This window comes from Chiloscyllium punctatum, chromosome 2 (assembly GCF_047496795.1).
Source record: "Chiloscyllium punctatum isolate Juve2018m chromosome 2, sChiPun1.3, whole genome shotgun sequence".
Taxonomy (NCBI): Eukaryota; Metazoa; Chordata; class Chondrichthyes; order Orectolobiformes; family Hemiscylliidae; genus Chiloscyllium; species Chiloscyllium punctatum.
Genome location: NC_092740.1, coordinates 74,215,086 through 74,237,646, shown reverse-complemented (window position 1 = coordinate 74,237,646; position 22,561 = coordinate 74,215,086). Strand labels below are relative to the sequence as shown.

The following is a 22,561-nucleotide window of genomic DNA, read 5'->3' as shown; positions in this document are numbered from 1 at the left end:
ACCAGCTCCAAATATAACCTTTTTTATTGCTAGCCTTGTTCTTATTTCTTCATTGCAGCTGTAATGCTTAACATCTATGTACATGAATAATTGCACCCTCACTAGCTATTTTCCTTTCATGAATAAGGGAATATTCTTTGGTGAGTTGAAAAAGGCACCACTTCTGCTATACTGATATTCACTTTCTTTTCAAAGTCCTGCTTTTACTAATCTTTCATAATAATGTTTGTAGTACTTACACTTACTGCAAATATTTTTGTGATCTGCAAATCTAACAGATGTTATAATTTGCCCCCTAATCTTAATATCAGATTCTACATCTTTAAATAGTTTTCTTAAATCATTACTTCTACATTAACATTGAACTCAAATGGTGATGATTATTTGGATTGAAATGCAATCATGTACACATGAGCTTTCTAGTCTGCTAGAGTCATGTGATGTCTACAATAACGCACAAAAATTACAAGCCGTCTTAGACTCCATTCTGACGCATAAGGTTTTGAGGGACATGGACAAAATGAATAGAAATCAACTGCTGCCCTTAGTTGAAGGGTCAATATCAAGAGAGCATAATTTTAAAGTGAAAGGCAGGAGGTGAGAGAGTGGTGAGGTCTGCAATGCAGTGACTGGGAGGGTAGTTGAGATGAAAAACCTCACAACCTTTAAACAGTACTTGAATCAGCTCTTGATGTTCCATAACATTCAAGGCTCTGGCCCTAGTGCAGAAAAGTGGGATGAGTGTAGGTAGTACTGTATTTTTGGTGGTACAGACTCAATGGACTGAAGGGCCTCTTCTGTACTATAAATTGATGTTGTAGAACATAGAACATTACAGTGCAGTACAAGACCTTCAGCCCTCAATGTTCCGCCAATCTGTGAAACCAATCTGAAGCCCATCTAACCTACACTATTCCATTCTCGCCCACATGCCTATCCAATGACCATTTAAATCTCTTTAAAGTTGGTGAGTCTACAACTGTTGCAGACAGCGCATTCCATGCCCCTACCATTCTCTGAGTAAAGAAACTATCTTTCACATCGGTCCTATATCTATCACCTCTTAATTTAAAGCTATGTCCCCTCATGCTAGCCATCAGAATCTGAGGAAAAAGGCTCTTACTGTCCACCCTACCTAGCCCTCTGATTATCTTATATATCTCAATTAAGTCACTGCTCAACTCTCTTCGCACTGAACAATAGAAAATGGCTTCAGCTTTTCCTCTCCCAGCTCCAGTCAGAATGAAGCAAAATGATCAGTGTTTCCAAATCAGGAAATAGCAGCAGACTATTTAGCAAGCCTGAGCAGCTTTTCATTACTATACTCTTACCATGGTTGAGAAGACACTGTTTCAAAATGCATGCCACCCTGAATTTTGCTGAAAATTGAAAAAAAAGACTAGAGATTTTGAAGCGTTGAAGGCATGCTTTGAATCCCTAGTGAATATAACTTAAGGGTTCTTCTAAAATGTTTGGTCTGTATCTCAAAAAAATGATGAAGAGATATATCAAAACATAAACTCTAGGTTGTTAATTAGCAGTAAAGTTCAAAAATGCTTTCAAAGCTCAGTTTAGACATTACCAAAGCATTAAATTTAAAAGTTCTGAAAGCTAATCTAAAATTCCAAAATAAAACTTTGCTTCAATTATTTCAGGAAATAAGTTTAATGAAAGGGTATACTTATTTGTTGGAATTATTTTTTAGAGTCATAGTGTCCTTTCTTCTGGATTTTATTTGAAGAGGAAATTCTACAGTCATTAAACCTGAGTTATGTGATTTAAGATGCTATTTCCTTACCACTTGCTGAAGAGATCAGAAAAGAAGACTTGCACTTACACAGCTCCTTTTATAACCATCCAATGCCCTGAAACAATTTACAGCCAATGAAGTACTTTTGAAGTATACAACCATTGTACTACATGAAATGCAGCAATCTATATGCTCATAGCATGTTCTCACAAACAGCAAAGCAGTAAATGATCCAATCTCAGCCACTCAAACATCATGAGTAGCTGAAGGATAAAGTTGCTTCTTTCAACCTCCAAAATATATCTCAGTCTAGCATTACCAGAAGATCACCTTCTGCTGCACACGGTTTATCCATTTTATGTGCCCTTAAGACCACTTATTGTTTTTCTGAGCGAGACTGCCAATTTTATATTGGACCCATTTGCTTAATTAAAAACAATTAAAATAAAATTTATGTGTGACCTTGATACTTAATGGTACTTTTGTTCCATACATGACCTAGATTCTCAAATATAGATTAAAGAAATGGAAGTCTGATGCCACAGGATGTTCACCCATCCTCCTGCTACGCGCCTGCTTTCCAATCAATATTTTTGGATAGCAAGTAGAAATTACTTTTATTTCAATACCTTATCCTAGTTGTTCTCGGTTTTGGTCCCCTTATTTGAGAAAATATGTTCATTTCATTGGAGGCAGTTTAGAAAACCTTCACTGGGTTGATCCTTGGTATGGAGGGATTGATTAATGGGCAAAAGATAAACAATTTAGGACTTTATTCATTGGATAGAAGAATGTGAGGAGATCTCATTGAAACATATGGGATGCTTATGGGCTTGACAGGTTAAGTGCTGAGAGGACACTTCCCTAATGGGAGTGTCTAGGACCAGAGGGTATAGTCTCATATCAAAGGGTGCAAATTTAAGACAGAGATGAGCAGGAATCTCTTCTCTTGGAGAATTATGAGTCTCTCGAACTCCTTGCCACAGAAAGCAGTGGAGCTGAGTCCTTGTATATATTCAAGACGGAGATAATAGGTTTTTTATCAGTAGGGGAATCAATGCTTTTATGGGAAAAGGGTGGGAAAAGTGGACATGAGGATTGTCAGATCAGTCATGAGCCTTTTGAATGGCAGAGCAGGCTCACAGGGTTGAATGGCCGACTCCTGGTCGTATTTCTTATGGTCTCACGGTCAGACTTGAATGGGTAGCAAATTAACTGTATACCTGGTATAAAATAAGTACGTGCTAAATTACTTCATTATTAATAAACAGAAAATTGTAATACTTACTTTTCAACACTGCTATTATGAATATTATTGAAATCTTCATTCATCAATTTCATTTGATGATAATAAAATGGAACAATTCGACTGAAAATGTATTTCTAGAAACAACAAATAAGTAAATTAAACTTCAAAATAAGGATATTGATACAAGTTATTTGTTAATTAGTAATTTCAGACCAGTAAATCCAATGGAAATCCAATGCAAATAAGTTAACATAACACTGACTTCATGTAAGCAGGCTAAACACAGACATATACACAAACAAATGACAGCAAATGTTGGAAGTCTAAAATGAAAGCAGAAAATACTCAGCTGAACAAGGAGCATATATCAAGAGAGAAACTGAATGGATGGTCAAAACTGTTTGTGGAGACAATGGGTCCATCAAAGAGAGATGGGGATTTAAGGCATAAATTCAGGGAGCTAGGGTGGAAGCTAAGTGCTATGACAAACAGAGTTATTACCTCTCATTTGTTACCCATCCCACGTGCTTGCGAGGTGAGGAATAGGGAGACATAGGAGTTGAACACGTGGCTGCAGGGATGGTGCAGGAGGGAGGCTTTTGGATTCCTAGATAACTGGGGTTCTTTCTGGGGTAGGTGGAACCTCTATAAACAGGAGGGGTACCAATATGCTGGAGGGGGAATTTACCAATGCTCTTCGGTGGGTTTAAACTCATTCAGCAGCGGGTGGGAACCTAAACTGTAGTTTGATTATAGAGGAGGTTGAGAGTAGGGAGGTCCGAAATAAGGTTTCAGTGTCGCAAGAGGGCACCAGCAAGCAAAACATTGGTTTGAAGTGTGTCTATTTCAATGCCAGGAGCATCCGGAATAAGGTGGGTGAACTGCAGCAAGGATTGATACCTGGGATTTTGATGTTGTGGCCATTTCAGAGACATGTAAAGCAGGATCAGGAATTGTTGTTGCAAGTTCTGGGATTTAAATGTTTCAGTAAGCACAGAGAATATGGTAAAAGAGGTGGTGCTGTAGCATTGTTAGTCAAGGACAGTATTACAGCTGTAGAAAGGACATTTGAGGACTCCTCAACTGAGGTAATATGGTCTGAGATTAGAAACAGGAAACAACAGGTCACCCTGTTGGGAGGTTTCTATAGGCCTCCGAATAGTTCCAGATATGTAGAGGAAAGAATAGCAAAGATGATTCTCGATAAGAGCGAGAGTGTCAGGGTAGTTGTTATGGGGGACTTTACCTGCCCAAACATTGACTGGGAAAACTATAGTTCAAGTACTTTAGATGGGTCAGTTTTTGTCCATTGTGTACAGAAGGATTTTCTGACACAGTATGTAGACAGGCCAACAAGGGGTGAGGCCACATTAGATTTGGTACTGGGTAATGAACCTGGCCAGGTGTTAGATTTGGAGGTAGGTGAGCATTTTGGTGATAGTAACCACATCTCGGTTATGTTTACTTTAGTGATGGAAAGGGATAGGTATACTCCAGAGGGCAAGAGCTACAGCTGGGGGAAAGGCAATTATGATGTGATTAAACAAGACTTAGGATGCATATGATGGGGAAGGAAACTGCAGGAGATGGGCATAATTGAAACATGGAGTTTATTCAAGGAACAGCTACTGAGTGTCCTTGACAAGTATGTAGCTGTCAGACAACGAGGAAGTTGTCGAGCACAGGAACCGTGTTTTATTAAGGAAGTTGAATCTCTTGTCAAAAGGAAGGAGGAGGCTTATGTTCGGATGAGATGTGAAGGCTCAGTTAGGGCAATTGAGAGTTACAAGGTAGGCAGGAAAGACCAAAGGGGGGAGCTAGGATGAGCGAGGACGGGACATGAGAAGTTATTGCCGGATAGTATCAGGAAAAAACCTGAGGCTTTCTATAGGTATATAAGGGATAAAAGAATGACTAGAGTAAGATTTGGGCCAATCAAGGCCAGCAGTGGGAAGTTGTGCATGGAGTCAGAGGAGATAGGGGAAGTGTGAAATGACCATTTTTCCTCAGTATTCACACTGGAAAAAGATAATGTTGTCGAGGAGAATACTGAGAAACAGGCTACTAGACTAGATAGGATTGAGGTTCACAAGGGGGAGGTGTTAGAAATTCTGGAAAGTGTGAAAATAGATAAAACCCCTGGGCCAGATGGGATTTATCCTAGGATTTTTTGGGAAGGCAGGGAGGAGATTGCCGAGCCTTTAGCTTTGATCTTTATGTCATCATTGTCTACAGGAATAGCTCCAGAAGACTGGAGGATTGCCAATGTTGTCCCCTTGTTCAAGAAGGGGATTAGAGACAACCCTGGTAATTATAAACCAGTGAGCCTTACTTTGGTTGTGGGTAAAATGTTGAAAAGGTTATAAGAGATAGGACTGGCAGCTTAATGTTCCAGGATACAAATGTAACAGGAAGGATAGAAAGGGAGGCAAGAGAGGAGGGGGAGTGGCATTTTTGATAAGGGATAGCATTACAGCTGAGGGAGGATATTCCCAGAAATACATCCAGGGAAGTTTGGGTGGAACTGAGAAATAAGAAAGGGATGATCACCTTATTGGGATTGTATTATAGACCCCCTAATCATCAGAGGAAAATTGAGAAACAAACTTGTAAGGAGATCTCCGCTATCTATAAGAATAATAGGGTAGTTATGGTAGGGGATTTTAACTTTCCAAACATAGACTGGGACTGCGATAATGTTGAAGGTTTAGATGGAGAGGAATTTGGTAAGTGTGTACAAGACAATTTTCTGATTCAGTATGTGGATGTACCTACTAGAGAAGGTGCAAAACTTGACCTACTCTTGGTAAATAAGGCAGGGCAGGTGACTGAGGTGTCAGTGGGGGAGCACTTTGGGGCCAGCAACCATAATTCTATTCATTTTAAAATAGTGATGGAAAAGGATAGATCAGATATAAAAGTTGAAGTTCTAAATTGGAGAAAGGCCAATTTTGACAGTATTAGGCAAGAACTTTCGAAAGCTGATTGGAGGCAGATGTTTGCAGGTAAAGGGGCAGCTGGAAAATGGGAAGCCTTCAGAAATGAGATAAAAGGAATCCAGAGAAAGTATATTCCTGTCTGGGTGAAAGGGAAGGCTGGTAGGTATAGGGAATGCTGGATGTCTAAAGAAATTGAGGGTTTGGTTAAGAAAAAGAAGGAAGCATATGTCAGGTATAGATAGGATAGATCGAGTGAATCTTTAGAAGAGTATAAAGGAAGTAGGAGTATACTTAAGAGGGAAATCAGGAGGGCAAAACAGGGACATGAGATAGCATTGGAAAATAGAATTAAGGAGAATCTAAAGGGTTTTTACAAATATATTAAGGACAAAAGGGTAACTAGGGAGAGAATAGGGCCCCTCAAAGATCAGCAAGGCGGCCTTTGTGTGGAGCTACAGAAAATGGGGGAGATACGAAATGAATATTTTGCATCAGTATTTATTGTGGAAAAGGATATGGAAGATATGGACTGTAGGGAAATAGATGGTGACATCTTGCAAAATGTCCAGATTACAGAGGAGGAAGTGCTGGATGTCTTGAAACGGTTAAAGGGGGATAAATCCCCAGGACCTGATCAGGTTAACACGAGAACTCTGTGGGAAGCTAGAGAAGTGATTGCTGGGCCTCTTGCTGAGATATTTGTATCATTGATAGTCACAGGTGAGGTGTCGGAAGACTGGAGGTTGGCAAACGTGATGCCACTGTTTAAGAAGGGTGGTAAGGACAAGCCAGGGAACTATAGACCAGTGAGCCTGACCTCAGTGGTAGGCAAGTTGTTGGAGGGAATCCTGAGAGACAGGATGTACATGTATTTGGAAAGACAAGGATTGATTAGGGATAGTCAACACAGCCTTGTGCATGGGAAATCATGTCTCACAAACTTGATTGAGTTTTTTGAAGAAGTAGCAAAGACGATTGATGAGGGCAGAGCAGTAGATGTGATCTATATGGACTTCAGTAAGGCGTTCAACAAGGTTCCTCATGGGAGACTGATTAGCAAGGTTAGATCTCATGGAATAAAGGGAGAACTAGCCATTTGGATACAGAACTGGCTCAAAGGTAGAAGACAGAGGGTGGTGATGGAGGGTTGTTTTTCAGACTGGAGGCCTGTGACCAGTGGAGTGCCACAAAGATCGGTGCTGGGTCCTCTACTTTTTGTCATTTACATAAATGATTTGGATGTGAGCATAAGAGGTACAGTTAGTAAGTTTGCAGATGACACCAAAATTGGAGGTGTAGTGGACAGCAAAGAGGGTTACCTCAGATTACAACAGGATCTGGACCAGATGGGCCAATGGGCTGAGAAGTGGCTGATGGAGTTTAATTCAGATAAATGCGAGGTGCTGCATTTTGGGAAAGCAAATCTTAGAAGGATTTATACACTTAATGGTAAGGTGCTAGGGAGTGTTGCTGAACAAAGAGACCTTAGAGTGCAGGTTTATAGCTCCTTGAAAGTGGAGTCGCAGGTAGATAGGATAGTGAAGAAGGCGTTTGGTATGCTTTCCTTTATTGGTCAGAGTATTGAGTACAGGAGTTGGGAGGTCATGTTGCGGCTGTACAGGACATTGGTTAAGCCGCTGTTGGAATATTGTGTGCAATTCTGGTCTCCTTCCTTTCGGAGAGATGTTGTGAAACGTGGAAGGATTCAGAAAAGATTTACAAAGATGTTGCCAAGCTTGGAGGTTTTAAGCTATAGAGAGACGCCAAACAGGCTGGGGCTGTTTTCCCTGGAGCGTTGGAGGCTGAGGGGTGACCTTATAGAGGTTTACAAAATTATGAGGGGCATGGATAGGATGAATAGACAAAGTCTTTTCTCTGGGGTCGAGGAGTCCATAGGTTTAGGGTGAGAGGGGAAAGATGTAAAACTGACCTAACGGGCAACTTTTTAAGGCAGAGGGTGGTATGTGTATGGAATGAGCTGCCAGAGGATGTGGTGGAGGCTGGTACAATGGCAACATTTAAGAGGCATTTGGATGGGTATATGAATAGGAAGAGTTTGGAGGGATATGGGCCGGGCGCTGGCAGGTGGGACTAGATTGGGTTGGGATATCTGGTCGGCGTGGACAGGTTGGACCGAAGGGTCTGTTTCCATGCTGTACATCTCTGTGATTCTATGACTGTATGAGATAGGTTTTATAATAATCTCGATAGGAATAAGTTGATTAAGAATATTCAACACAGTTTCGTGAAGGCCATGCCTCACAAATCTTATTGAGTTCTTTGAGTAGGTGGCCAAACAGGTGGATGAGGGTAAAGCCATTAATGTGGTATATATGGATATCAGTAAGGCATTTGATAAGGTTCCCCATGGTAGGCTACTGCACAAAATATGGGGGCATGGGATTCAGGGTAATTTATTGGTTTGGATCAGAAATTGGAGAGCTTAAAGAAGACAGAGGGTGGCGGTTGATGGGAAATGTTTATCCTGGAGTTCAATTTCCAGTGGCGTGTTGTAAGGATCCATTTTGGGTCCACTGCTGTTTGTTATTTTTATAAACAATCTGGATGAGGGCATAGAAGGATGGGTTGGCAAATTTAAGACACCAAGATTGGTGGAGTTGTTGATAGTGCCAAAGGTTACAGAGTCATAGAGATGCCCAGCATGGAAACAGACCCTTCGGCCCAACCCGTCCATGCCGACCAGATATCCCAACCCAATCTAGTCCCACCTGCCAGCCCATATCCCTCCAAAGCCTTCCTATTCATATACCCATCCAAATGCCTTTTAAATGTTTCAATTTTACCAGTCTCCACCACATCGTCTGGCAGCTCATTCCATACACGTACTACACTCTACGTGAAAAAGTTGCCCCTTAGGCCCCTTTTATATCTTTCCCCTCTCACCCTAAACCTATGCCCTCTCATTCTGGACTCCCCCACCCCAGGGAAAAGACTTTGTCTATTTACCCTATCCATGCCCCTCATAATTTTGTAAACTTCTATAAGGTCACCCCTCAGTCTCCGATGTTCCAGGGAAAACAGCCCCAGCCTGTTCAGCCTCTCCCTATTGCTCAATTCCTCCAACCCTGGCAACATCCTCGTAAATTTTTTCTGAATCCTTTCAAGTTTCACAACATCTTTCCGATAGGAAGGAGACCAGAATTGCACGCAATATTCCAACAGTGGCCTAACCAATGCCCTGTACAGCCGCAACACGACCTCCCAACTCCTGTACTCAATATTCTGACCAATAAAATAAAGCATACCAAACGCCTCCTTCACTATCCTATCTACCTGTGACTTCACTTTCAAGGAGTTATGAACCTGTACTACAAGCTCTCTTTGTTCAGCAACACTCCCAAGGCCTTATCATTAAGTGTATAAGTCCTGCTAAGATTTGCTTTCCCAAAATGCAGCACCTTGCATTTATCTGAATTAAACTCCATCTGCCACTTCCTGGCCCATTAGCCCATCTGGTCCAGATCCTGTTGTAATCTGAGGTAACCTTCTTCACTTTCCACTACACCTCCAATTTTGGTGTCATCTGCAAACTTACTATTTGTACCTCTTATGCTCACTTCCAAGTCATTTATGTAAATGACAAAAAGTAGAGGGCCCAGCACCGATCCTTGTGGCACTCCACTATTCACAGGCCTCCAGTCTGAAAAACAACTCTCCACCACAGGACATAGATAAGCTGCAGAGCTGGGATGCGAGATGGCAAATGGTGTTTAATGCAGAAAAGTGTGAGGTGATTTACTTTGGGAGGAGTAACAGGAATGCAGAATACTGTGTGAATGGTAAGGTTCTTGGTAGTGTAGAAGAGCAGAGAGATCTCGGTGTCCATGTACATAGATACCTCAAAGTTGCCACTCAGGTTGATAGGGCTTTAAGAAGGCATATAGTGTATTCGCCTCTATGAGTAGAGGGATCAAGTTTTGGAACCATGAGGTCATGCTGCAGCTGTACAAAACTCTGGTGTGGCCACACTTGGAGTATTGCATGCAGTTCAGGTCACTGCATTATAGGGAGGATGAGAAAGCTTTGGAAAGTGCTCCAAGGAGACTTATTAGAATGTTGCCTGGTATGGAGGGAAGGTTTTATGAGGAAGTTTTGAGGGACTTGAGGCTGTCTTTGTTAGAGAGAAAGAAGGTTGAGAGGTGACTTAATTGAGACATATACGATAATTAGAGTGTTAGATCGGGTGGACAGTGAGAGCCTTTTTCCAAGGATTGTGATGGAAAGCATGAGGGAGCATAGCTTCATATTGAGGGATGACAGGTATAGGACAAATGTGAGAGGTAGTTTCTTTACTCAGAGAGTAGTAGGGGGATGGAATGCTCTGCCTTCAATAATTGTAGACTCGCTAACTTTATAGGCATTTAAATGGTCATTGGATAGGCATATGGACAAGAATGGAATAGTGTAGGTTGGATGGGCTTCAAATTGGTTTCACAGGGTGGCGCAACTTCGAGAGCAAACTGCACTGTTTCGTTCTATGTTCTATGTTCTAGCTGTTCATGAAGCCAGCACAGTATTTTATATAGGCAATTAATTCCGAAGGTCATGACTTCTGACCCTCAGAGAAGGTTGTCATACTTCATTCTCAGGAGTACCACTGGAATGACTGGCTACTGTTGGGACAGTCATTGGTCCTCAACAAGTTACAGCAGTGAACATCAAATGACTAGATAAATGGGTTTACTTTACTGGGACATTAGGAAAACTTTGGTCATGTGGATGTGCAAAGATTGGGAGGCTGAGCTGGATGGATAAGTTGTTAGAGGAAGGCCCTCGATTGGCAGAGGGTGTTTGAACAAGAGGATTCCAGCCTATATCCACAGCCAGGATATCAGGATTTACTTGGCTGACTCCATAAAATGATATAGGTATGGCTTGCCACTGGTAAAATACGAACAGTAGAGGGAAAATGTTATTAGGTGGCTATTAATTGCCTACTTTAAGGGCTTTAAGGGCAGACTGCCTGATAAATATTCTGCCACCAGTAAAATGCCAGCAGTCGTAGGGAGGGGATGGGCACAGTTTCTCTCCCGTGCCGTCAGAATTTACGTACTCCACCTTCAGCCTACTCTGAGGGAAGGGTGGGGATACTTAAGATTCTGGCCCATCTTTCAGATCAATGACATTTTGAAATTGGGTCACCAATCTGAAATGATAATTATATTTCCCTCTTCAGAGGTGCTGCTCATAACAGACTTATTGATCTGGAATTGAACTCTGCCCATCTGGGTCGTCATCTAACTCACAACATTCCTACTTGATCAATGGCACTGCCCTTCTCCAACCTTCATGCACTGGCATCAGCAAACCACCAGCCTTAACATGTTACCCTTCCTCAAAACAACTCCTGTATCACTTCAACTGTTCAGAACTTCACTTTATAGCTCAGGGACACTTATGGTATGCATAGTTCTGCCAGGTCACTTTCTACATAAGCACTCATAGGGATCTCATGTATCTGCACAGGCTGCATCATATGTCTCCGAACGACATTTCTTAGATACCCACACACATTGGAGTCTGTCAGCTCCTGTAGCTTGCACTGTTTCATAGTGAAGAGAGAGTGACAGCCAGCTTGTCATAATGGGGAGCATCGAACAGTCATGGGAGTGGAAATGTTAGTGTATAACTGCAAGTATTTGAAGAAAATGGCCATGTCTGAAAGTCACAGGGAACTACTTACCAGTACTAAATAATAAATGATAAATCACTAGTAAATCTTTGGTGGAAGGGTCATGTGGGTGATTATAAGAATTAGCATATGCTAACATGGTAGGAGATTATATTCATTTAAGGCAGGTTAACCATATTAACAGAAGGTAAGAGACATTATTATCATCTAAGAGATAGTAACTAAGTCTATGCTATCGTCAGTGTAACTGGCTAACCACTAACAACACACAAACTACCTTATATTCCCTAGCACGTCAGAGATAGTCATTTACATTTCAGTGGGTGTAGCTATTCCGATGCAACTGATTAAACCCTTTCAGGGCAATTGCCCTATACAGTATTATGACTGGGTGCATTGTTACAATTTATGAAGCTTGAACCCAGTTCAAACCAACCTATCTCCAGTGTTAATGGGCAGTTAATCCCTCACAGGAAGTGGATCGACTATTTAAATATTTGAATAAGGCTGGATTCAAATGCCCCTTGGGCTGCCCTCTCAGGGTCTTAAAAGAAAATTCATCCTTTGACCCTCCATTAGCCTGCTAATTATATGTTAATTGAATATCTAATTGTACATGGGTGGAAGGCATAAAGCGTGGGGACACATTTGTAATCCAATGTTGTAACAGACTGAAACTGTCATTGTTGGTTTTGGAGGCTCATGTTTGTGTGTGTTTCGACACAAATAAGCTTTTAAAGTGTGCAAAGTATGCCTGATGACATAGAGAATGACACTTCTTCTGTGTTTTCCAGGAGCAGTTGCAATCCCCATTTCTTGCCACTGTGACCCCCATTATTCCATGTCTGGATGGAAATCAAGTTTGTCACTCGTCTGGCTACCAGAAAAAAACTGGGAGGTAAACCTCCAAACATCTGGGGAAGACCTGAAGGTCTGGATTCTCTGAGAGAATCTCAGCTCCCATCCCTACCCACGCAGTGTGTCCATGTCCAGATTGGGCGAATTGTTTAATAAAGCAAACCATATTTATTCATTAGCATTTAGTCTTTGTCCAATTTGATATTGAATTTAGACCCAATAGAAGTGATAATCTGCTGAAAGGCAGTTCCTCTGTCCATTTCTCTATGTTTTGTGGTCTTATGCTGTTTGCTGCCTGAACTGCTGTGCTCTTCCAGCACCACTAATCCAGAATCTGGTTTCCAGCATCTGCAGTCATTGTTTTTACCTTGTTGATTTTAACCCTACTGCGAATCCTCTTGCAAGGATGCCTGCCTTGAAGAAGTTTTCCTCCTCTCTCTACAAGAGCTCCTTGGATGCCGCCTGAACTGCTGTGCTCTTCCAGCACCACTAATCCAGAATCTGGTTTCCAGCATCTGCAGTCATTGTTTTTACCTCTATGACTGAAGCCTCCTGTTTTCAACTTAATGTTGACTAACATTATCATTCTCTTTCTCCCTCTTTGTCTACATCTTTGAAAACTTCCTTTAAATGTTACCTTCAAAAAGTTTTCACACTTTAGTTAATGGCCAATGCAAATTTGATACCTATTTCGAACACATTCATGAATGATCTCCCTACCCTCTCCCCAACCCCTCCCCCCCCAATCATTGTGAGAATTTCTTAATTGCTCTTATATTCTCTCTGACTGGCTCACTTTATCATTCTCCAAAAAAAAATTCAAACCATTAATTTCTTTGGATGTTCACTTTTCTGAGGGTGTATTTTTCAATCCTGACAACAAGACATTCCAAGTCACAGTCTTGATCATCTTATGAGGAGCAGTTCTTCGGATCCAGTGCAGTCACATAAAATTTTGGTGGCAGTACACAACACAAATCATTGCTCAGCTTTCCTGTAACACCTCTCCAGCTTTCATTTCCATTAAACACAGAAGTTAAAATCATCCCTACATAAAGGATTAAATTATTGAGCACAACTACAAACAGACTATTTAATTAAAACATTATGTTGTTGGTTGTAAAAATAGAATATAAGGATATTTAATACCTTGTAAAGCCCAAATGTGTAGGTGGTCCTTATTACTTTTTCAAGTCTGCTGAAGTAATGAAAAGCTGCATACCATACATCATTATCCTGTTCTTTAGCAAGATAAGTAGTTGTACTGAGAGCAGTTCTGATGTTAATATTTCCAATCCTGTTATGCAGCAAAAAATACAAAATAACTTTGACCAAAAAGATTTCAGCAACATTTCTGCTTAAGAAAAATATAAATTTTAATATTAAGGGTTTTGTTGAGCCTCTTTTTCATCATTTATTTGACTGCTAGGGATTATTATGCATTCCCTAGCAGTGGTCTCCTGCCACCCCAAACTATAGTCCACCTGCCTGATAGGCACTGAGTTCTGCTGGAATAATGACAAGATGAGGGGGCCTGAGTTACTGGTAGTCCTTATCCACATTAGTAACATCAACACCCTTCATTAACTAAAACTATTTACAGTAGGTGGTAAGAGAGGACATCTGATGTTCTAATGATGTTACTTACACACCAGCCTACAAGCTGCTATTAGAACAAATGTAGTTAGACTTTTACTCCATATCTCCTGATGTTCAGTCTTCCCACAAATATGTATTAATGTTTACATCCAGCTGCTTAATCCCCAGCGGTGTTCTTGGATTTCTTGATGTATATGCTCCCTTTTGGTTTCCTTGAAAGGTGAACACATTGGTTCCTGTTCTGTGACATATCCAAAAACTTGAATGTAACAGCAGTGAGGCTCATTCAAAAGCCAACTCTCCATCAGGAAGACAATGAAATGAAATTTGTATTTTTGACTTCTTCTGCATTCAACCCTTTTATTTTGTTAACTTGTGGTAAATAGACCTGCATTTATTGCCTAACTCTAATTACCCCAAGGGGCTGCAGCTGTAAGTAGGCCAGACCAAATAAAGATTTCTTTTACTAAAGGACATCCATTAAGCAGATTTTTTAAAATAATAGACAGTGGCTATATACTTGTCATTAGATTAACTTTTATTTGAGTATTTTTTAAAATTAAATTCAAATTTCACCATTTGCCATGATGGCATTCAAACCCATGGATCCAGACCATCAGTGTGGTGTTCTGGATTGCTAGTCTAATGACATTATCTTTGCGACATTGCCTCCCTTGGGAAATGTTAAAGCGTCAGCTGAAAAAAGCGCAATACTTCCTGCTTACATGAACAGTTCCATAGCTATGTCATCACTGCTGCTGTGACAATGAAAGAACCATTCACTACCATCTCCAAGGGTGAAATTGGTTGACAAAAGAACAACAAAGAGCATTCTGAAGACAATTCTGGAGACATAGAAATGATTATGTTCCTACTACTCCTAGAGTAGGAATTTTTCTCTTTATAGGTTGTGACATCATCTCCACACTTGCTTTAGCTCCATGTTGTTTCTGTGTAAGACATCTTGAGAAATCCTTCAAAACGTAGGAGTGCACCATCACCTTCAATGGTATAAACTTTTGGACCAGGATGTATATGAATTTCCTGCTTTGTATTCTGGTCTGCAAATTTGACAGAATACTGATCAACAGCAGGATATTCAGAGTCTGTCACCTGCCTACCTGTTTTAATCTTATTTGAAGTTTGGACTGGCTAAATGTTGAAGACTTATGTTTTGAACTCCTTTCATTGTTTTTCCAATTCCTCCTTCAAAAGATCATAATCATTTTGAGGTTGATCACTGCAATTAACAAATGTTTGTTTTTCAAAGGCAATCTTCATCAAATGAGCCCTAGCATCAATATTCTCCTTCTCAACTTTTTTTCAGATGAAGATCACTTGTTGATTCTAGCAGACTATTTTTCTCAACTAGTACTTTACAGACATTTTCAAGGCCTGAATATTTGAGTAAAAGAGAGCTTCTTCCTCCACCAGAGCATCTCTTTCTGTAACAGTTTCTCAAGAACCTTGACAGGATTGGTGGAATTTTTTTTGCTTTCTCAATCATATATAGAATCCCTACAGTGTGGAAGCAGGACATTTGGCCCATTGAGTCCACATCAACCCTCTGAAGAGCATATTTTCTCTGAGAGTCATGAATTTTGGGAACTCTCTGAAAGGTGATAGGAGGAGAGTTCTTGAATATCTTAAAGACAGAAATAGATAGAATCTTGTTTCCTGTTGCAACTGGGGGAGGCAATGGCTAATGGTATTATTGCTGGACTGTTAATCCAGAGATCCAGTTAATGTTCTGGGGACCTGGGTTCAAATCCCACCATGGCAGATGTTAGAACTTGAATTCAGTAAAAGAAATCTGGAATTAAGAGTCTAATGATGACCATGAATCCATTGTTGGTTGTTGTGTAAACCCATCTGTTTCACTAATGTCCTTTAGGGAAGGAAATTGCCATCCTTATCTGGTCTGGCTAACATGTGACTCCAGGCCCACGGCAATGTGGTTGATTCTCAACTGCCCTCTGGGCAATTAGGGATGGGCAATAAATGCTGGCCTCGACAGTGACACCCTCATCCTGTGAATGAAAATAAAAAACAACAGATTTATCATTGTGTGGATCATAATGAGGTGTAGATCCATGCATGCTAAGAGACAAATGACAGAAGATCCTTTAGTTTCAAAGATGTCAAAGGTTTTAGGTATCCACTCCAAGGAGTCATATGGACGATTAAGACAAATAATATAAACAATTGCAATATCAGACCCATTGTAAGCAATTAGATTATCTTGCGTGACGAGTCACACCAATAAATGAAGAAAAGAAAACCATCCACTTGCCTCTGGTTCTGTGTGGGTTGGAACCATTCATCATTATGTTGTAAGATTATGTCAGGGTTGTTGATGAAAGGAAGGCTGTATCCATGTCAGTAAATACCAACAACCTTTGTTTCATTGGTATACACACACAGATAGTGGTCAGAGAGCTCAGGTCTGGAACCCTACACAATTACTGAGTAACTATTGTTCGAGTAAAGATCCAGTTAACCCTAAGCTCCACAGAATTGGATGAGCATTGAGACTGGGATATTAAAATAAGGGGTGGGAGTTTGGGCTGTAAACATGCAATCACTTTGTTCACCCAGGCCCCTGGCATTGATTGAGCTTACCTGACTTAAAATTGGAACCAACCTGCTCCGATTCAATTGATAAAATGAAAAGTAAAATGAAAGGGATTCTAATTTTATTTTGACAAATATTAACAATTCAGACTTATGTGGAAGAACATTTCAAATAGGACAACACTATGTTCCTATCAATATTGGTCAATATCTTCCATCAGTGATCAAAATGTGACATTCCAAGGACATTAAAAACAGAAAAATCACAATAATTGTCAAGGATCAGAAAATACATCATATATTTTTTAGCTTATAATATTCACAGTTTTTCTTGTTGTTCTAAACCCTCTAGCAATTCTCAACTTTTGTTTCTACAGATAGGATAGATTTTTTCCTGAAACTCAGATGATAATGTTTCACTTGTAGCTGTAAAAAATCTTAAAATAATATGTACAATGTTAACACGTGTGCATATTTACATAAGAAGTTAATAAATAATTTTCTTTAGTATTTCTATTTTGATGCAGTACTCACTTTTCTAGGTCAAATGCATCACAGATTAGTTGCATTCTGTTTGAACTTGGAATAACCTATGGAATATGAGTTCTCAGAATTAAAGAAAAGTAATTTAAACAATTAATCGATTCAAAGCAATGTGCAAATGTGTCTAACAAATAACTTTTACAAATTGGGTTTGTATCCAATACCACATTCACACTCAATGTAAGGAATAATGAATTATTCTCCACTGGGAGATTGATTGCATTCAGTTTCCAATTGAAAAATGTGAATGTTTCCATGCTGTATTTACATAGTTGCTTAAACACAGGCTTCAAGGCAGAGACAAAGATGTGAAATTTTCTGAAGGTGAAGAGTGACTCCATTGCTTGGAAAAATGGCAAAGGAAGCTTACATCTGGAAGTCCCATACCGAATGCATCGCAAATCATTTTTGCCAATGGTTGCAGCAAGAGAACTGTATTCAACCACAATCTGTAACCTCATGGCCTGCTGGACCCTTATGTATGGCAGTGCCCCTCCTCTGAACAGAAGGTCCACGTTCAAGTCTCAATGCTCTAGAGTTGTATCGTAACATTCTGAACAGGTAAATTAGAAAATAGCTAACCTCATGGCCTGGTATATTTCCCACTCTACCATCACTACCAAGCAAGGGGATCAAATTTGGCTTAACAATGAATGAAGAAGGATATGCCAAAAGCAGCAGCAGGCATATCTACAAATGAGGTGTCAATTGGTGAAGGTACAGCACAGGATTATCTGCGTGCCAAACAGCATTAGCCGCAAATGATATATAAAGTTAAGTGATTCCACAATTGTCAAATGGCACTTACACAACAATAACCTTTTTACTGATATTAGTTTGGGTGCGCCAGGCCCACTCAGTTCCTAACTTCAGTGGGGATCAGATCTAATTTCTGCAGTCCTACCACACCTACCCTCGAGCAGTGGTGGACAATTAAACAATTCAGTAGAAAAGGGAGCTGTATAATTAGTATTATCCTCAATGATGAGGGGCCCCAGCACATCAGTGTAAAGCACAAGGCTGAAGCATTTCCAACAATCTCAGTACTAAGTGAATAGCATATCTAAGCACTTCAGAAGTCGCCAGCATCAGAGATGCCTGTCTTCAGCAAATTTGCTTCCCTCCAAATGTCATGAGGAAATAACTGAAGGCATTAGATACTGCAAAGGCAATGGGCCTTGACAACATGTTGGAAGTAGTATTGAACTCTTGTCCTCCAGAACTAACTGTGTCTGTAGACAAGCTGGTCTAGTAGAATTACAACACAGCTTCTTTCTGACAGCATGGAAAATTGTACAAGTACGGCTTATGCACAAAAAACAGAACAAGTCCAACCTAGACATTTACCACTCCATTAATCTATTCTCAATTATCAACAAAGTCATAGAACATAGAACATAGAACAATACTCATGTAAGGTCTTTTTAAAGGTTTTCTTTCATGGGATAAGTGCAAGGCCATCCATAATTGCCTTTGAATTGAATAGCTCATTAGGTCATTTCAGAGGGCATCTAAGAGTCAATGACATTTGCTATGTCTCTGAAGTCACACAATGCCAGACTAGGTAAGGATGGCAGAATTTGTTTCTAACAAGACATTGGTTGACCAGATGGATTTTCAACAATAACAAATGATAGTTTCATGTTCACCATTTCTGAGGGAAGCTGTATGTTTAAATTCCACTAGCTGCTGTGATTGGATTCGTTCAGGATATTAGTCTATGCCTTTTTGTTATTGGTCCAGTGATATTATCACTGGGCCATCAAATCCTCATTGTCAAATCGTATTTAATCAACAATAACTTTGTCACTGATATCAGTTTGGGTGACCAGGCCCACTCAGTTCCTAACCTCATGAGTATAAAAATGAACAAAAGAGCTAACTTCAAAAGGAGGAGTAAGGGGAACTGCCCTTGCCATCAAAAGAGCATTTGATCGAATTTGACATCAATGAGTCCTAGCAAAACTGGACTCAATGAGAATTAAAGGCAAACTCTCTGCTGGTTGGAATCATACTGAGCACAAAAATGGTTCTGGTTGTTGAAGGTCAATCATCTCAACCACAGGACGTCAATGTATCAATTCCCCACAGTTGTATCTTAGGTCCAATTACTAACTTCATAAATCATCTTCCTTCCATCACAGGGTCAGAAATGGGAATGTTGACTGATAATTAGACAATGTATAGCAGCAATCATAACTCCTCAAATATGTAAGTAGCCCATATCCAAATGCAACAAGACCTGAACAACATTTAATCTTGGACTAATGTGGCAAGTAACCTTCGTGCCATGGTAGTACCAGGAAATTACCATCTCCAATAGGAGCATGTCCAACCATCAGCCATCATCATTCAATGGAATTACAAGTAATGAATGCCTCATTAACAATATCCTGGGGGTTAGCATTGACCAGAAATCTAACTGGACTAGCCCTATAGCTACAAGACAAAGTACAAGCCTGGGAATTCTACATGAGATAAATTACCTCTTGACTCTTCAAAGTCTACGTCCACTATCCAAAGTCAGGAGTCTGTCGGAATTCATTTATGAGGGCTTAATGAGTGCTGGCTATCAAGATGCTTCACACCATCCAAAGTAAAGCAGTCCTTAACTGGGACACTAAATAACACACTCAACATTCACATTCTCCACCACAGATGTACAGTGACAGCAACTTATCGAAATTTCTTTGACAGCATCCTCCAAACCCTCAACATCTACCATCCAGAAGGACAATGGCAACAGGTACATTGAAATGCCATTCCTTCTGCAAATTCTCATTGAACTATGATGCCATTCCTTCATTGTGGATGAGTGAAAATGCAGAACTCATTCCCTAACAACATTGTTCATGCATCCACACCATATGAATTGCAGTGGGTGAAGAATACAGTTCATTACTACCTCTCAAGGCAATAAGGCATGTGCAATAAATCAGTTGAGCCAATAATGAATGCCATGATTGAGTTAAAAAATAAAATGGCTCATTATATTTTAAGCTCATTGGAATTTTCAAGAGTGTCAAAAGAAACTATCAACAGAGCTATCAAATGTCAAGGCATTTAAAACTCAATGACCTTTCAATGTTTGTAAGAAAAGAGTTTAAAAACCAGTTCTTGCTATTTCAGCCTATTTGTTGCTATCATTCTGAAGGTTACAGGATTATTGTTACATGTCTGATTTCACAGCCTTTCACTAAATCACTGGGTTGCCTGTAAATTCACAGCTTGACCAATAACTGCAGGTGGATTATTCGCACCTTGAACTGGGACAGTGAATTCCACTGGTTGTTTTTTTTAAATAAGCGATTATGACAGTTAAATTAGTTTTTGCCAGTTAGAGTGGAAATGTCTTTGTTTGCTCAGTAAACATAATATTGAGATTCTTCAAAACTATCTTCAATAGGATAATCAAATTCTACACTGGATACACAGCAGGGTGTTTCAGGAAGTCAGCGATATGAGTCAAATGTGAATGTCAAGAGTTGCCATGGAGAAAGTGCAATGGGGGTAGTTTGGAGACTCGACATGTTTGAATGGATGGAATTGGGGAATATTGCAGGTTGTAATAGGTTGCGAGATATTTAGATTGGAGGGCTGAGTATTGCTTAATTTTTTTTGTCATTCCTTCAACAACTTGCCAGTGCACCAAGGCAGACCTCCTACCTAGCTGGCAACTGCACCTGGCAATTTCCACACTGTTTCTGGGATTGCCTGGCAGGTTTCCCTTAAAATCCAGCTGTCCTGGACTGAAAATTAGAAATTCTGGGGCACTTTCTGCTGAGTCCGCACTTAGAAGCGAAAATTCAGGTCAAAATAATTTACCTTAAAAGTGGCCCACTGTGGGAAATAGTAGCATATTGCGCTGTCTGTGGATCCAAAATCCAGAGGCCCAGGCTAATTCCCTAAAGACATGAATTCAAAGCTCATCTCAGCAGTTGGGGGAATTTGAGTTCAATTAATACATTTGTTAATTTTTAAAAATCTGCTCCAGGAAGCACATGAGCTATCCTTACTTGGTCTGGTCGATATGCATCTCCAGACCAACAGCAATGTCGTTGACCCTTAACTGCCTTCTGAAATGGCCGATCAAGCCATTCAGTTCAAGAGTAATTTGAAACAGACAACAAATGCTAGTTGTAGTGATTAGAATGAGGTTGGCTACGTGGATCGCATTGACTATGAGTTCCCTGATTGCACTATAAATCTGGGTCAATCAGGGAGCCCTGGCTGACAGATATAATCAGGAGGGTCAGGGATTCTCCTCACTCAAGAGACTGGCTCTGACCTAGCAGGTCAGAGTTCATGTATTGTGCACATGTAAATAAAGAGTGACTTGGTGAAGGAACACCGGCTTCTGTGGAAGTATTTCAGTCACGATGAGAGAAAACAGTACACTCCTAAAGAAAATCTGCTCACAACAGTCATCTTCGAGTTGAGTTAAGCATTTCTGACATCATGCCTTTATTTGAAAAGTTTGAATTGTTCAATCCTGCCATCGAAGACTGGCCTAGTACATGGAAGCCATTATTTATTCCATGCAAATGATATTGGGACAGTTGAAAAGCAATGCGTTTTTCTTTTGATGGTTTGCTCACTTGCCTTGGAGCAGTTGAGTGCTGGTACAGAGTGGTCTCTGGCTTGGAGCAGAGCAGGGATGGCTGTTGGACTGGGGTCTGGTGTGGGCGGTCAGACCAAGTGCAGAGGACCTGCGCTGAGCTGCTACACTGTAATGTCTATTTGAAATTTCCTACTTTACTGCAATGTCAACCCTTTAATGATGTCCTATTTTTGCATTACTTTTCAACTCTCTAAGTAATACATCTACTTTTATTCCTCTGCTGTATCCAAGATTTATATCTAGGTACTTGTACCTAATTTGTCACTTGTACCTAATAAGAATCTAGATATTATAAAATGGAGTATGTGGCAATGAAAGGATATTGTATAGCATTTTTTGTTATTAGGAGCCTAACTTTCCCTGAGGTACAAGATATCAATACCATTCAAGAGTTAACCTATTTAGTTAAGGAATATTGCCACCCTCAGCCCCCTCTAATTCTGAGACGATATTAGTTTTATTTAGCTGTTCAAGAACTAGGGAAATCTGTATCAGGAATTTTGACAAGGTTAAGTTGACTGCCACAGCATGTGATTTTGGGTTAACTCTGATTGAGACGTTGAGAGACTGTTTGGTATGTGGGATTAACAATGTAACCATGCAAAGGTGCCTACTAGCTGAAGCCCAACTGGACTTCAATAGGCACGACAACTGGCTTCGACATTCGAAAATGCAGCAAGTGAAGCATGTGAGCTGTAGGGTATCCGATGGAAGTGGACAGCCTCACTTGTCCAACTGAGCTTGGGGAACACCACTTGAGTGTAGGCTATTACAG

At 40.3% G+C, this 22,561-nt stretch overlaps 1 protein-coding gene across 1 annotated transcript in view; it reads right to left on the bottom strand.

Moving 5' to 3' along the window:
• The window catches only part of LOC140485702 (aminopeptidase Q-like), a 149,230-nt gene that overhangs the window by 31,464 nt on the left and 95,205 nt on the right, over nucleotides 1-22,561 (bottom strand). Inside the window, exons 13-15 of the mRNA XM_072584132.1 lie at nucleotides 17,157-17,212; nucleotides 13,599-13,746; nucleotides 3,039-3,133 (exon numbers count right to left, since the gene is read on the bottom strand). Coding sequence (XP_072440233.1) covers nucleotides 3,039-3,133; nucleotides 13,599-13,746; nucleotides 17,157-17,212 — 299 coding nt within the window. The remainder of the gene's footprint in view (nucleotides 1-3,038; nucleotides 3,134-13,598; nucleotides 13,747-17,156; nucleotides 17,213-22,561) is intronic.